The sequence below is a fragment of the Periplaneta americana genome, chromosome 16, assembly GCF_040183065.1.
Source record: "Periplaneta americana isolate PAMFEO1 chromosome 16, P.americana_PAMFEO1_priV1, whole genome shotgun sequence".
NCBI lineage: Eukaryota > Metazoa > Arthropoda > Insecta > Blattodea > Blattidae > Periplaneta > Periplaneta americana.
Genome location: NC_091132.1, coordinates 33,606,134 through 33,623,292, shown reverse-complemented (window position 1 = coordinate 33,623,292; position 17,159 = coordinate 33,606,134). Strand labels below are relative to the sequence as shown.

The 17,159-nt window shown below is 37.8% G+C and overlaps 2 protein-coding genes across 2 annotated transcripts in view; both read right to left on the bottom strand.

The window, feature by feature from the left end:
- Positions 1-724, bottom strand: part of PIP4K (phosphatidylinositol 5-phosphate 4-kinase) — a 34,127-nt gene extending 33,403 nt beyond the window's left edge. Inside the window, exon 1 of the mRNA XM_069812863.1 lies at positions 361-724. Coding sequence (XP_069668964.1) covers positions 361-495 — 135 coding nt within the window. The 5' untranslated portion in view covers positions 496-724. The remainder of the gene's footprint in view (positions 1-360) is intronic.
- A 4,909-nt stretch (positions 725-5,633) lies between these two features.
- Positions 5,634-17,159, bottom strand: part of LOC138716347 (sperm-associated antigen 6-like) — a 37,855-nt gene continuing 26,329 nt past the window's right edge. Inside the window, exons 9-10 of the mRNA XM_069849334.1 lie at positions 9,926-10,071; positions 5,634-6,003 (exon numbers count right to left, since the gene is read on the bottom strand). Coding sequence (XP_069705435.1) covers positions 5,856-6,003; positions 9,926-10,071 — 294 coding nt within the window. The 3' untranslated portion in view covers positions 5,634-5,855. The remainder of the gene's footprint in view (positions 6,004-9,925; positions 10,072-17,159) is intronic.

Genomic DNA, 17,159 nt, shown 5'->3' with positions numbered 1-17,159 from the left:
TGAAAAATGCTGACAAATAAAAAATTACCAATCTCACAATTTCTCAATAAACTAATTTCGCTTATTAATTATAATAGAGAAGACAAAGTTTCACCTAATATCTGAAAGAAACGTGAACGAATCACATACAAAAACAATAGAGTACAGCTTAATGGAACTTCCTAATATTAAGGAATAAAAACGTACACACACGGTATGGAAATGTATTAATCCAACATTAGACTCTTCATAGAAATCAACACTCAATAGAATATAAACGAAAATAAGAAATATTGTACTTAAAACTTGTAACAGCGGGAGATGCAATGATAAAAAGCAATGCTCAAAAGGGATACGACTTCAATCCTACTTGCCACTCACCGTGTGGTTGACGCCCCACATAAAAACGGACAGAAGAGGTTCATTTGCGCGAAATAGTTTTACTTTTTGATGTTTCACACGAAAATGTTTCTTTTTAAGTTTACTTAATCCACCTTGAACTTGAGGAATACTCATGGCGGTCCACTTCAAACCGTCTCGTTAAATCTAAAAAATACTATCGCAACATAGCAATTTCTAAACTGCACTACGAATTTTCAGTTGTATACACACGTATATGGCAAAAAATAAAGTGTTCAATAAGTTAACACTGCACGCATGTTACATCTATATCAATAACAAAGTATTATAACCTCCTTAACGAAAACAAACTCCATTGACTATGACAGTGATAAGCGAAAATCCAGGATAGCCCTGTCAAATTTGAACTTAGCGACCGTAGCGTAACCTATTGGACATGAAGTAATACTACATAGTCAATTAATTACGTATTAAATCCAACGATTACGACACAATGTAACTATTCTTCGCACTATCCCTGTTACACAATATGGATCGTGGCATTTCAATCACCAAGGATTATAATAATTATAATTATGGAAGTACAGAGACGCTACTACTTAAAAAAAAACACATAACCTTATTCACCATACACAAATAGAAACCCTTCAAAGATTTTAATCATTATCCAAGTTTATGGTATCTTCCAATAATGTTTTAATAAAATCGACATACGACTCCAACGGTTATACGTCAGTGACACGGAATGTAGAATGTAGCCTGACAAATGTATCGTGGCCTATTTGAAATATATTTGGGGCGGAGAGACTGATCAGACATGCAAGAAATATAAATACGTAGCTTCTTCGACAATTTTAGACGACTTCATTTTCTTCACAAAAAAAAAAACAGTAAATAATATACGTACTTTGGTCATTCAAAAGATAGAGAGACAGCTACAAAATGAGAAAGTGTGATTTTGAACCTTATCGTTGATATGGGATCCATTCTTTGCAAGCTTGCTAAGGGTCCCATTTAATAGTAGTCCTGCTAATATAACAATTACAAACTTAAGTGTCCTAAAATCAACCATTACACCTGCGAAATATGCAGCATAAAGTTTCCATTGGGCCCTTAACTCATTATAAAAATAAAAATAACTTTACAGATCATTTGCGAAAAAAAAAACGTTCTGGACATCCTGAAGTTCTCACTTTGTTGTTCCAAGCCAAATGATTTTTCGTATTGAATGTTCACATCCATATTGTGTGTGTGTGTATCCAATGCCTACCCACTTCACTTGCGTGATTCCGGTTCCGCATATTGCGGATAGATGGTAGAACTGTGACCCATTTTCTAGTTGTACACCGCTTCGGCGGGTCACACTGTACATGATGTGTATCTGTGGAGAGTTATATCGTGTAATAGGGTGAGTGTATGTGTAAGTGTTCGTGTAAGTGTAGTGTCTGGAATGAGTGATGATGATGATGATGAGGAAGGGAGAAGGGGAAACCCGGTGCCAGCACATAGCCTACTCCTGTTAAATAGCACCAAGGAGGCTGCCAGGCTTAATGTCCCCATCCGACGGACGAATCACTATCAACAGTGACATATGCCTTCTCTTCATATGCACTGCAGAGAGATTTGAGATTTAACCCAGGCATGTTGGTGCACAATCTAATGATCAGAAGTTGTGTACTGCCATCTCTCCTAGTCCCAAGGTAGAAATTTTACATGAAAATCTCTGACCCCGCTGGGAATCGAACCTGGGCCTGGAGGCAGACACGCTACCACAGAGCTAACTCGGTGGACACATCCATATTGTGCTCTAAAACAATGCTGCATAGCCATAACAGACTTTTAACTCAGCTAGCTACAAACATATGCTTGAGTTGATTACCTGATTGGATTTCTTCCGAGGTTTCCGCCAGTAGTAAGTAAGACGAATGTCTGGTAGGACCTAATGCATGACGAATCTTCAACTTCATCTCGCCAAATACTTAGGAGTTCGAGAAAAATGTCATTAAAAAATACGGGACACTCACCATTGAATTTAAAAATAAAGCTTTTGTGTACGTTTTCCACCGTGCTTATCCATGTTGCCTTTGAGCAGATTAAAAGAATATAATTAAATCAAATTAAATACTAATATTTAAAATGAAGTACGTACTCGAAGAATAAAATGATTTGAAAACGTACATGTTACAAAATGGGTTCACCTGAGAATACACTGTACCATACTTTTCTGAAGAATGGATTTCTTGCAACAGTACTGGTATTGTTTGTTTTGTAGCAGTCATAAAATGCAACACAACTGGATTATTAGTTGTTTGCGTGCTAGTTATAATTGGCCCCCTTAACTAATGATATTCATACCAGTACCCACTCTTCTGGATTGTTCTAATATGGTAACCCTACATAACACGAAAACTGTTATTTGTAATTTTTTATAATTCAATTATATGAAACAAACAATGGACATTTTAGACTATACCGTTATATAGAAGTGTTGGCGAAATTTAATCATATTATTTCACAACACGTCAGTGACATAACTCATTCTCAAACTCCTAAAAGTTGTATGTCTCATTATCATTACTTAGGCAGTGCTTTTATAATAAAAAATTAAGGAATTTTTAGGAAAACAAAATATTTTTCTTTAATTCTCGACTGCACATTAGATGCCAGTCACAATGAACAAATATCATTTGTAGTAAGAATTGTAAATACTGGCACTTCTGATGTTGCAGTTCGAGAATTATTTCTTGAATTTATCCTGTTTCAGACTTTCCAGGGGAAGGTTTATGCCAGGGGTCTTCAGCACAGAGCACGCTGGGGCTAGCCTCTCTTACCTGCAGAAAACGCAGTGCACTATAGTGCTCTAATAGCTGCTAGCGGGTATGCTCTCTATCTCTCCCTGTTGCACGACAGTGCACACGGGACGGCACCGCATACCCATTGCACATTTCAGCGAGTGCTGACGACCACTGGTTTATGCAATTATCTCTTAAGTGAACTCTTGCAGGATTATGAGTGGGATATTCAAATTATGCATGGACAAGGAAATGATAATGGGGCAAATATGGGTGGTAAGCACAAATGGCCCGCAGAACAAAATTAAGAATATCAATTCTATGCTCCTAGAGCATTTTTTGTGCCCTTTGCATCTCATACTTTGAATCTATTTGTAAACGATGCTGCCATAGTAACATAAGAAACAGTTCATTTTTTTTAACATTACCGTATCCAAGAAATGTATACATGTATAGAAAGAATTCACAAAATGTCGACAGAATTTGTATTGAATACGAATGCATTTTAATGACTTAATAAACTTATCAAATAAATGTTTTTTTAGAGATCTGTTGGTCTGATTTATTAACTCTTCTTTATTTTTGTATAAATACTCGTAATTACAAAAGGTCATTCAATTTAAATGGCTGAAATAGAATTTGACATGGGTGCAAGCCATTTTCTCTTCTAGACCATTGCACTGCAATGCACTGAAAAACAAATGTTTCGACATAAGCTTTGTTCTGCAGTCAATTTATTCACATAGATTTTATGATGATGAACTGTTGAAGAAGTTCTGGTTGCTAATACAAATTTTTATTGTAGAATTGGTCTAAACGTTTTGTCACCTACGTTTTCAGCTCTCTACATCACGACTGTATTGAAATTTCCACAACTCTCTAAGAGATCGAGCCATTTAAAGCAAGTCATTTCATTACAATGAATAATATAATTCAGTATTCTACACAACATACGACTTTCTAACAAGTTGTTAGAAACTTTAGCAACAAAAGTCCTCACAGCCAGATAAAAAAGCCAGAGTGTATTGTGTTATGTGGAACTATATGATAGAAATTATAATATATCTTATTTCTCTTACTAGTGACATTTTTATAAATAATACGTTGTAGATTGTTGGTGAACTCTTATGAAATACCGTACTAGTCATCACTATGTTAGGAGCCTCCCTCTCTCAAACGGATTTTGAAATATTTCAAAAAGTTCATTTTATTGCTGACAATGGGAGCATAAGAAGCGTGAACACCATTGCGCTTAGAAACAAGTACCTACCAGTTCGAAGATGGTCTCTATCATCATGAAACTATCATCAAGGCTTTTTTAAATTTCTGTAAATCCTTTTTCATTAGCAACATTCATGTCACAAAGTGGGTTTTATTGTTTTGAGAGACTCTATTCAAATTTTGTGAAACAACCCTATAAATTTTCTCAAGAATAACCATTTTATTTTATATTTAATATATTTATTTTCCTCATTGCAAAGAGATATGTGTGGGAGGAAAATTGGGCAATGTTGCCAACTTCATTTTGAATAAGCCGCGCACCCGTATTTTTTATTTGTTTATTTCGACAAAAAAGTGCGCGGGGTATTAGAGAAAATACGGTACTGATATTGACTTCTCTATATTACAGAAATTAATAACAAGTGTGAACAGATTGGCAAATTGTAGGCCTATTCTTACAAAAAATAAGTTATATTAATGTAATAGTGCCAGTGCCAGGGCATATAAATGTGTTGCTACATAAATTCACAAATTCATTTCTAAGAAATGCAGTGTGGAGGGGGGAATGAAGAATTGCAATCACTCACTGGGATTAGCCATGTGGGAGGAGAAGTGTAAATCCTTTTGGTAGTGGAGAAAAATTTTCTCCATTCACACTTCCTTCCACACTACAAATAATAGTACCCTGTGAGGATATGATATATGATATCTCTAGTATTAAGTGCACAAGAGAGAAAGCGTGATATATTATTTAATTTTAGAAGGTGTTTTAAGAAACTCAATTGAGGACCTGGGTGCAAGAAGGGCATTTTAGAGGATGTGCCCTTTTTTAGTAAACGCTTTATTATGTTCTCTGATCTATTATGTCCCCCCCCCCCCAGAAATGTATATTTATTTAAGTACCAGGTCGCAATATGGACCCATGCCTTTTACAAGATGTATGTAACCTAATACATGATTCAGTATAAAAAATATAATTTACATTCAACACTTTCACCAGGAGTGAAGTGTTTTACAAGAAATCACTCATACATTAAACACCAGAAATTACTAGCAGTGGATTTGGATGTGTTTTTACAGATTCTATTATGCATATGATCACCAAGTTGTAGTTCAATACTGTGATCATAGAGGTCAGGAGTACCCAAAATGTAAAGATGTGCATAGGTAACATCATTACGGTTTGAATTTTCAACATCAATTTTCTCAGAACTTGCATTTGAGAGAAGTGCCTTTCTTGCACCCAACCCCTCAATTATGGTTTATAAATAACGGCCACAATTGTACTTTCAGATTCTTTAATTTTTTAAATTATTAGCTAGTATCAAGATCTGAAATCAAATCACATTATATAGCACATTTAAAGAAACAGATAAAGCTGGTCATAAAAATAACATAGCACTAAAATTTCTGTGAAGACGTGATCATTTGAAGTCTGCCTCACATTTCAAATGAATGTAAGTCTCTCATTGTCCAACATGGATAGCTGTATCTGTTGAAGAGTCATTGTGTTTCAGTGTCAACATCATCATCGTGATTAACATTATCGTCACTGGTTCTGGAACTAGGCACATTGTATATGGCCGGTATCTGTGGCATGTACAGTTCCACATGTTCCAGCAGTGTTTCGGGATATCCAGGTGAGTAATACCTGCAACATATTATATAAAAAAGAGTGTCACTAAGATGAAAATACTTCCTCATTTATACTTCTACCTGTGTTCTGCTGCAACTCAGTTCATTCATATTAAGTGATATAAGTTGAATGAATGAATGAATGAATGAAATAGCCCAATATGTCCCATGAAGGGCAAAGGCCTCCTACACTTGGGTAGGGCTAGCTCAGTTTTCCTAACTTGGCGAGCTACTCCATGTTAGGTTCAATGCTGTTCGTTAGGTATAATGTTGTTTGACACTACACTTTTCACTGTTCTCTTATTAAACTTCCTCAAACAATGATGCTTGCATGTTGCTGTTCTAGTCGTTGCTCAGATGTCTGCCTAGTGACTTCCACTCTACTCTGTTCCTTGCTATCCGTGTCCATTGGTGCCCCGCGTGATCTTTGAAGATGTCCTCCCATCTGCGTCTTGGTCTGCCTTGCGTCCTTTGCCCAATCCGTGTGTCCCAAACAGTACTTTTGTAGGTCCATCTGTTGTCTTGTAGTCTGGCAATGTGTCCTCCCCACTTCCATTTGCTTTGTGTGGCTGTTTGTGAGACGTCTGTTGTCTGTGCTAGTTGTTGGATTGTGGTGTTTGGTATCCTGTCTCTCAGGGATTTTCCTAAGATTTTGCGCTGCATTTTACGTTGACATATTTGAAGTTTGTTCGTTTGCTGTGATCTTAGCAACCATGTTTGACATCCGTATAATAGCACAGGATATACACATGTTTCTAGGGTGTGAAATTTATTTTCCGGCTTAGCTTTCTGTCTAGGAGTATGAACTTGAGGCCCCGGAATGCTTTCCAGGCTAGGCAGATTCTCCGTCTCAGCTCTTTTTCCATTTTGTCTTGAAATGAAATCAGTTGCCCCAGATATGTATATTCGTTCACATATGCTAGTGTCTCTCCATCTATTAGTATGGCTGTTTGTGGACCATTTGACATTAGTTTGGTTTTTGTTTTGTTTAGTGTGAGGCCAGCTTTTTTGCTTTGTTCATGTAGTTGTTCGAGCATTGTTTATAATTCCCCTGGAGTTTTACTGAATAGGACCACATCATCAGCGAATCGTAAGTTTGTATAGCTTCCGTTTATGTTGATACCCCAGTCTTCGTTCCAGTTCAGTTTCTGGAATATATGTTCCATCACGCTCGTGAACAACTTGGGGGATATTGGGTCCCCTTGACGAACTCCCTTTCCAGTTTGAATGGCTTTCCTTCTATTTCAGTTTTGACTTTGGCATGGCTTTGGTTGTAGATCCTTTGTAGTATTCGCACATATTTTGCTTCAATTCCTTGTGTTGTTAGTGCTTGTACTATGCTCGAATGTTCCACAGAATCAAAGGCTTTACTATAGTCAATAAAGGCAAGATAAATGTTCATGTTGAATTCTTCTGCTTTCTCGATCAATTGATTTATCGTTTGTAGGTGGTCTACTGTGCTGAACCCTCTGCGAAAGCCTGCCTGTTCTGGTTGCTGATATAAGTTACATGAATGAAATCATTCAATATGTACCCAAATAAGATGAACTTTTGTTATGGATTACAACTTCGCAGCTGAATAACGTAGATGTCTGTAATTAATTGTGCACAGGTTTACATAAAAGTAGGGCCTATTATTTCTCTCTCTAATCATTTTAAAAATTATATACATGTTAAAATACAATCAAATACATCAGATCTTACTTCAATGATTAACCTATGTGTTACCGTAAGAAAGTAATGTTTACAACAGAGAGTTAGTTAGTGGGGTTTAAAAAGGGCGCGTTAGCATCTATGACTATTTGCACACTTATCTAAAATTCTTTACAGAACAGAGACATAATACAATAATCAGAATCCTTAAAAGAACTAAAAAACGTTGTCACGATTAAAACGAGGTACACAAATGCAGTTTCAACAGGGTGATGCATAAAACATTATAAAAATCTCAGACCTTAACTGGTATTTAAAAAGAGACAATAAAATAACAATACAAATGCTACCATGCAACAGAGATGGTATGGTAATCTTCCTAACAATGAGGTATTGTATGCTCAGACCAGAGGTGGAGGTTTAAAGTTATAAAAATCAATAAATTCATAACGAAAAGTAGTAATAAAATTATACGACATTCTCAGTCTCAAAAAAAATAACACTGCAAGTAACTAAGAATAACGACTACAAAAAATCACACGTAGACTGAAATCTATATTATTATTTCAATGTTGCCATTATAAAATTATAAAATTTAATTATTTTATATTTGGTCAAAATAAAACAGCAATTCAAAAAATGCTTCAGCTAAGCACTAATTTTCAATGCATATGATTAATTTTTAGTGCATATTTCAGTTAAGTCCATAAATACATGCTTTTTTTTTCTTCTGATTTTTAGTGCGTGAACTTCCTCAGTATAATACATAATATTAGATGGATATTCATGTTTCTAAACCAAACATTATTGAGGAAATGTCCATAACATTTTATTTGGCACTATTAGTGGGAGGGGAGGAAGGAAACCATCTGAATCGATTTTAAGTGTATCACCATTTTGTACAATAAATGATGTTGAATCAATCTAGTTGAGCATTAAATACATACATATCATTTTGTACAATTGTTATATAATGTCGTCAAACAATTTAGTATAGTTTTGAATTAAAATTTATGTTTAATGTGTTTGTATTTCGGGTGAATTGACTCATATACATCGACTGCTAAAAGAAAAGCCATTCAAAAGTTAGGTGCGAGGAATGTACCCAAAAGGACAGATAGAAGACATGTCAAAAACAACTATTTATTTATCATGGACGCAGAAAACGTGTACTGGTATTTTCACGAAAATCTCGAAATTGATTACTTGCATTACCACAATACTTTTCTGGTATACCATACTTCGAATGGAAGAGTAAACATAAAGAAAATTCGTTAACTGTACTAGTACACACAGTTTTGTATGGACAACTACTGACATTAGACATTACAATCATGTGTATACATGTAAACTTTTTTATTCCTTTTCTGAGAGGGCCTGAAGACTTGCACCACAGCCTGAGGCTTATTGTGCCGACCCACTTATTGTGGGATGGTTGTTGAAGTCCTTAGGGCCGCATTCCTGTAAGTACGTGATTCACTGCTTGGTGCCATTTTATCGATTCAGCTATGGCATCGAGGTCTGATGGAATGTTCCTGTTGATATTCCTCAGCCTCCTCAGATCGATGACATCTGTTCGCAAATGACGTACTACATCCTACTAGTCCACACCTGTGGAGTAATGGTCAGCGCGTCTGGCCGCGAAACCAGGTGGCCCGGGTTCGAATTCCAGTCGGGGCTAGTTACCTGGTTGAGGTTTTTCCGGGGTTTTCCCTCAACCCAATGCGAGCAAATGCTGGGTAACTTTCGGTGCTGGATCCCGGACTCATTTCACTGGCATTATCACCTTCATATCATTCAGACGCTAAATAACCTAGATGTTGATACAGCGTCTTAAAATAACCGAATAAAATAGATAAATACATCCTACTGCATGATGTATATTGGCCTGAAGATCGCAGCACATACCATGATTGACCATACTGTCATCTGCCCGAGGAAGCTATACAGAACTATCACATCCCTGGTCTGCTGTGAATGCTCCTTCGCCTCCCTAGGGTCTTATGCAGCTCCCTCAGACAGATTACATCTATAGGCGGTTCACGTCTGCTGAATCTCCAAGTCGACCTAATTATTGATGATGATCAGACGAAGTTGAAATTAATAAAGGCGAAATGAGTCTGAGGTCCAACGCTGTTTCAAGTGGTTGAGGGGGGAAACGTCGGAAAAAACCCCAACCAGGATTTGTACCTGGGCCCACTCGTTTCATGGTCAGACATGCTAACCGTTACTCCAAAGTGGTAGATCATATAGGCCTTATAATGACATGCATAAATTCTACGTACCTTACAATTTCTTTGGGGAAGCAGTAATTTATTATGGTAATATACTCCATAAGTTTTGTACCCGGTTCTGTTTGAATCTCTTGTATTTTTTTTAGGCCTCCCGTCTTTACAAATAGTCGCCGTGCTTTAGGATCATTTGGCAATATCTGGAATGTAACAAAATAACAGTTATAATTAAATTTGAAATTAAAATCCATATGCAATACAGCATCTTCTAAAACATGTCATTTAAAACAGTGCGAGGTAAATCACCAGCATAACTCAGACAGTCATGCATTTGCCAACACATCTGGATTCGAATCTCAATTGGACTGATCTCCTGGTGGATTTATTTCCGAGATTTACCCCAACTGTAAGGCAAATATCACCTATCCCATGACAAACCCTTGGCCTCACCTCGCTAAATACGGTACTATCTCACTATCACCAATTCCGTCGACGCTAGATAACTCGTGGTTGATACAGCAGGTATTTTATAGGTTATTTAACGAACTCTATCAAGTATGCTATTGGAATTTGTGAGAGCGAGGTGGTATATCGAAATGATTCCGAAAATTAGTTTTGATGATTCTACGCGTGATTACCAGACATTCGCCTCACAGTTGGAGAAAACCTCCGAAAAACTCAACCAAATAATCAGCCCTAGCAAGATAAGAAACCACACTCAAATGCAGCCTCGGAGCACAAGCTCTGCTCTCTATCTCTGGGAACAGTGGTTCCCAACCTCCGAGAGGTACACGTTGGTAACCCCTGCCTTAGACCACACCATAAGAAATGATCAATAAACTTTAGTCTGAACACAACAAGGAACTCCCAGATTTCTATAAACTACCATTTTTATATTAAATGTGTTCGTTGCACTGATCATAGATCCCGAACTTCAGGGGGAGGGCAAAACAGTTTCCGCTCCTTCAACTTATAGAGCCAGCGGCGTCGGCTCTCCCAATAAAATTAATAGAGGGACCAAATAATTTGAAGACATTCCTCATGTGAAAAAATAATCAATTTGTTTGAAAGTTGAACTAGCATATAAGCCAAAAATGGTTATTTCAAATTCACAGATAGGGTCAGATGTCGCAATGAACGTGTTAGTGACGCAACTTACAATGCTCCCTTCCTTCCTCCTACATTTCAGATAAGTGAAACACTTGAAGCAACGGTGACTTCACTTTTTCGTGTATGGTTCACATTTTTCTTCAGTTCAGTTCAATTTTTTCAAATTTGCGATCTAATGGTCGTATTACCAATAGAAAATAATAATACGAAATTAACGGCGGCCGGGTAGGTCAGTTGGTAGAGCAGCTGGCTACGGACTGGAAGGTCCGGGGTTCGATCCTAGGTGATGATAGGATTTTTTCTCGTTGCCAAACTTTCAGAACGGCCCCCAAGGTTCACTCATCCTTCTATAAAAATTGAGTAAAAGGCGGTCAGAGCGTGGTGCCGACAACACCACCTCATTCTAGTGCCGAGGTCATGGAAAGCATGGGGCTCTACCTCCATGCCCCCCAAGTGCCTTCATGGCATGTTACGGGGATACCTTTACCTTTTAATACGAAATTAACAGTTCAATGATCGCTTTGTGTGATGATCGTCTCGGGACAACGACATCACTACGTCGCAGCGATCTGTTATTGGTTCCATATGCAGGAAGTTCGCATTTCAGTATAGAAATAGCAGAGGCTAATTGGGATTTCTGATCGAGTCATAACCCCTGACAGAACTGATACCGGTATTTAACCTTTGTGGTGAATTGAGGTGAAGTCCGAAGTGCCTAATTAGTCAAATACACTCTTCTCACTTCCACGCTGGGATCCCCTGGGATCTCTTAAGGTCCGAAAGAGAGAGAGTGGTATGCAGAAAGCAACGGGAAGCTTCCGTATTTATCTTTTTCCAAGGAGAGCTGCAAACATAGCATGATGAGTCTTTCCACGGCAAAAGATTCCGGACGTAAACTATCCCTCCAACTAAGGAAGAGACTAGTGACGTGCTTTGTGTGGAATGTGGTTTTTTTATTGGGTTATTTTACGACACTGTATCAACATCTAGGTTATTTAGTGTCTGAATGGAATGAAGGTGATAATGCCGGTGAAATGAGTCCGGGGTCCAGCACCGAAAGTTACCCAACATTGGAATGTGGTATTGTATGTAGCAGAAACATGGACATTACGATGAAGTGAAGAAAAACGACTAAAAGTAATTAAAATGTGGGTATCAGCATGTGAAATAGACAGACAAAATAAGACATGAACAATTTTGTAACCGAAACGAAATTTCAACACCAATTTAATGGCGAGAAATGATAAGTTATGCTTCCAATAATTTCACGCAATGCGCACATACTTCTAAAATGGCAGATACCAGAGTTAACTCATTTTCTCTAAAAATGTAGGTGATCAATTTTGATACTGAGGTACTCAAATATTATTTCCGTTACGGTACGAAAAATATATGCCATCATACCTATTATCTGTTTAACTCTTAGTATGTAACTGGATACTAAATAGACGATACATAATGTAATAGACCACCTAAAATACTGTAGTTTCTAGAAGGGGAGGTCAGTTGAATGATTTTATTAGTGGGTAACGAGAGGGACTTTTCTTAGGTTTCCGATTCGAAACTAGCTTGGACAGTTTATCTGGTTAGGTTTTTCCTCACTTAGGCCTATTCTATTTTAAAACAAACATCAAATATAGGCCTAATATCATGGCAATCTTCACAGAAATTCAATACAACGGTTAAATCTGCAATGCTTGGGAAAAGTGGCATAAGTCAGTTTCCACAAACATTTTTTGTTAATTTACTGACAACTTACGGAACATCTGCTCGCTTGGGAAAAGAGACATAAGTATTTCTCCCATTACAATAATTCATACAGAAGAAAATCAAATCGACATAAACCAGTGTGAAGACAGTTTTTTTCCTTCTCCTGTAAAATTAACATTTTTGACTTGTACCACTTTTCCCGAGCACTACAGAAATATCAGTTACGATTAATTTCAAGGGAAAAATTGTTCCGGGGCCGGGTATCGATCCCGGGACCTCTGGTTGAACGTACCAGCGCTCTGCCAACTGAGCTACCCGGGAACTCCACCCGACACCGTTTCAACTTTTCCCTTTATATCCACACAACTCGCGTGGGCTGACGAAGCGCCAGAGACCCACATCGAGTGCACACAAACTCTGTGTGACTTGGAATTGTGGTTTTCTGTTAACGTACACAGTGACGTATATATTATGCAAATCTAGGGAGCCTTACCTAAAAGACTAGATTTGCATATATGTCACTGTGTACGTTAACAGAAAACCACAATTCCAAGTCACACAGAGTTTGTGTGCACTCGATGTGGGTCTCTGGCGCTTCGTGAGCCCACGCTTCGTCAGGGAAAAGTTGAGATGGTGTCGGGTGGAGTTCCCGGGTAGCTCAGTTGGCAGAGCGCTGGTACGTTCAACCAGAGGTCCCGGGATCGATACCCGGCCCCGGAACAATTTTTCCCTTGAAATTATTCAAATCTGCTTTACAGGAAGCCTTACCTGAAAGACTAGATTTGCAGTTACGATTAGTTAAAAATAGACTATACATTATTACAAACAAACTTGTATTATCATGGACTTATTGAAAAATGGAACTTCAGGGAATTTGCGAATATACTATCTGAAGCGCTATTGCAACTAAAATTTATATCATAGCACGTCTCTATGAGTGGTCTAAACCTTGTCTCTGTTTCGTAAGAGGTCCTGATTATGAATTTAGCCCCTATCTTTTGAATTTAATTTCTGGAGGGGTATAGGCTACTACGACCCAGCACTACGATTTAGTAGACCTCGTGCGCTTACCCTCAAGGTAGGAGCATTCCCATTCCACATTGGCTGACTACACTAAGGTTCGCTGTGTACCTAAATTTCGGGTAGGTAACCCCACTAGTCCCTAGGCGTCGCCAGCCGTCGCTCGGGAATGCTATGGGATGATGACGGAATGGAGATGTTGACGGAATAATGTAGATACCTAATGTGGGGACATGTGAGAACTCCGAGAAAAACCTCAGCTGCGATGCCGTCAGCTACAAATTGGTGGGAAGAAGGCCAAACCTGGACTCGAACTCGGCCGCCTGGGTGACAGGCCGAAGGTCTGACTACTCAGTGACAGCAAAGCTCTCCCTACTGCTGCAAATACAGCTATGTATGCTCGAAGATGATTCACCTCGCCGTCTAACTATATTATGCAAAGTCATGTATAAATTGGATATTCCGAGCAGATGTTTGATTTCTATCATTCAGAAATATCGCATTGTAGGTTTTCACTATAATTTGCTTCTCCCTCTCTTTCTGCGTGGTGCCGTCTCCAGGAGGCAGGTGAGCCTAGCACAGCTACATCGTACGAGTCGCAGGAAAGCACTGATCTGTGTGTGATCTGTGGCACTGGTGCAGTTTCTCTCAACTCCCCTCAAGAGTGAACACAATCAGTGCGTACTGCACAGAAGTCGGGCCGCGCGATGTCGAGAACTGCTAAACAGTGCAATATAAATCGCACGTACTTTCCTATCATCATTATACGTTTTACCCGGTAGCATTAAAACTGCTCTTTTATCGAACAAATTTTTCAATGGATTGGTGGGTGGAATGTCTGACAAACGATTGTTGCTATTGAATGTTTTCGATATTTGAAAAAGGGTCGTGCTTAAGTTTGTCACATAACTGTATAATCTTTCAGAAGACAAGATTGTGATACTCTCGATTGCATCTTTAATTAATTTATGCTTGCGTCAAGTGAATTATCACAATATTTTTATTCCACATACATCTTGTAAAGTTTTCGATGTGAAATGAAAAAAAAAATGCTCTGAAAGTTGAATTTTTGGATAATTTTTTGTTTAAAAAAGACTAAACAAATCGTTTAAAATATTTCTAGCACTATTGTCATTCAGAACTTGTTTTTGTGAGGGTTTCAATAATGGAGGCCTATTATCACTTCTGTATAAAATTTCGAACATTTAACTTGCATTAATAAGTAATACGTAAGAAATCTAAAATGTCTTGATAGAAGCGAGGGATACATACATACAGACGGACTCTATATTAAAATACTTATTCGATATTAGAGTTGCTGGAAATTTTTATGTTACAGTCACAAAAATATATATTTTATAGCGTCACAATATCTTTCTAATATTTCGGTATAACAAGAAATTAAAAATAGATGCGAACATTTCTTTAGTCTTACAATGTGGATTAAAAAAAAATAAGTTTTGTTTTATTTAGGGACGCCATAATTTAGATGGTTGATGCTCGTGATATCGTGTTCATCAGCCAAAAAATTGTACAGGACTACATCAACAGAAAGGCAAAAGGGAACGAAAAACACTTCAGCTTTCGATAACGCCCGGAAAAGCAATACTAGTAGTTACCAGGAATCTAACAATCTATTCACATTAGAAGGGAAAACAATTTATTTACAAGAAAGATCTAAAAGAATACAAACACAGCTGAAAAAACAAAACAAGACGTACGTGTCGTTAATCGATAGTAATTTGGAAGTCGATAAACAGACAACGGTAGTTAACCCCAAGATAATTAGCGGTGGAGCTCGAAGAGCATCTTTTCATCGTCGTCAGCAACAGAGAAAGCCTTCCACGGCTATAGTTTATCAGAAGAAAACCAAGTCGAAACATAGCAGTGCTCCAGTTGAGCGCCAGCCTTTGATGATGTGCACAACGAGCTTGCCTTCAACACGTATTCCGAGACGCTGCTGCTCTTTCGAAGAAACCTCTCAAATTTTCTCAACGCCCGAGGAAGCCAGAGCGACACTGAAAAGGCTTCTCGCATCTAGGCGCCATGAAGCTATTATGTCCGAGACAGTGAATATCGACGACAGCGGGCAGGAACAGGAAGATCGCAAAGGACTGATCAGCAAGCCGGAATACTTAGAAGAAACTTACAACTACCTCTTTCAGAGACATGTTCAGACCTTGAAAGGGGTTATCAAGGAACAGGAACAACAAGAACAAAACGAAGCGTATGAAATATATCAAAATAAGTGTCGTAAACAAGTTATTCAACTTCATTGTGTAAGAGAAGACGATAACACGTATACAGAATCTGATTCTGCTAAATCGACCCGGAGAACCTCGTGTAACATTTCATACCAGTCTGGCGGAGAAGTTATAAATAGTGATCCTTGTGATAGTGATTTATCTTTATTGAAAAATGACGTAGACAAAGACTATTCTGAACAGTATTCAGTGCAAGGCTGCATTAAGGAAAGATCTCTGACGAAGCGTGTGGAGGATGCTTTAAAGGAACAACCAGTGAAAGTAAATGGAACTTCTCAATACGTTCACCAATATAGAAAAACACATCAGAAGGACGACGATGATAAATTAGACGTAAGTTAAGTCAACAATTAAGATTATGAACTTTATCCAAATAAAATAAATCATAAGTGGCTAACATTGACCATTATTTGTGAGTGAGATGTTTATGACACGAACGCATAATGAATTTTTAGCCGCGTGTAATATGCAACGTTTTATCTTATCTGTAGTAATTGCACGAGTGCTGTTTCATCTTATTGATAAATTCAAAAACCCGAAGGGCGAATGAAATAATTATGCTAATAACATCAAATCACGAGTGCAATTTAATAAAATTATTCAACGAATAGAATTAAATAACTTGCAAAATCGAATTATTTACATAAATGATAATAATTATTGTAAAACACAGCAATAAGACATTATTGTGTTTCCCTGTAATAAAGTTAAGAAACAAACTGCTGTCTATGACGACATACTATAAAAAAAGTCCCGTCGCTCTAATTTCCGGCAGCCATTCACGTTGCAGGTAGGCTACATTTAAACGTGTGCGTCTTGTGATTCGCTGATGAAGACGTTATGCATTTCCTAAGGCTGGATAAATACTTAATATAATCGCCCGCCATTTTGGCTCTTTCGTTGGCGTTCGCAGAAAGCACACGAGGACGTTATTTGCCGCTCAATTATTTGCTGAATTACAGTGCGTTTGATTTATTATCATAGGAGCTAAAACATGATAATGTTTAACGGTGTAGCCTACCTACTAAAAAAAAATTAACGGTGTAGCAAATAGATTCCTCGTCTGGTAGCTCGGCAATGAAAGAACAAAAATGGCGAACGATACTACCTACGTAGACTTTATAGAGCCTTCACTTCCTAAGACGTAAGCAAAGAGGAGGAGTCACGCCGGGAATAACAGCGTC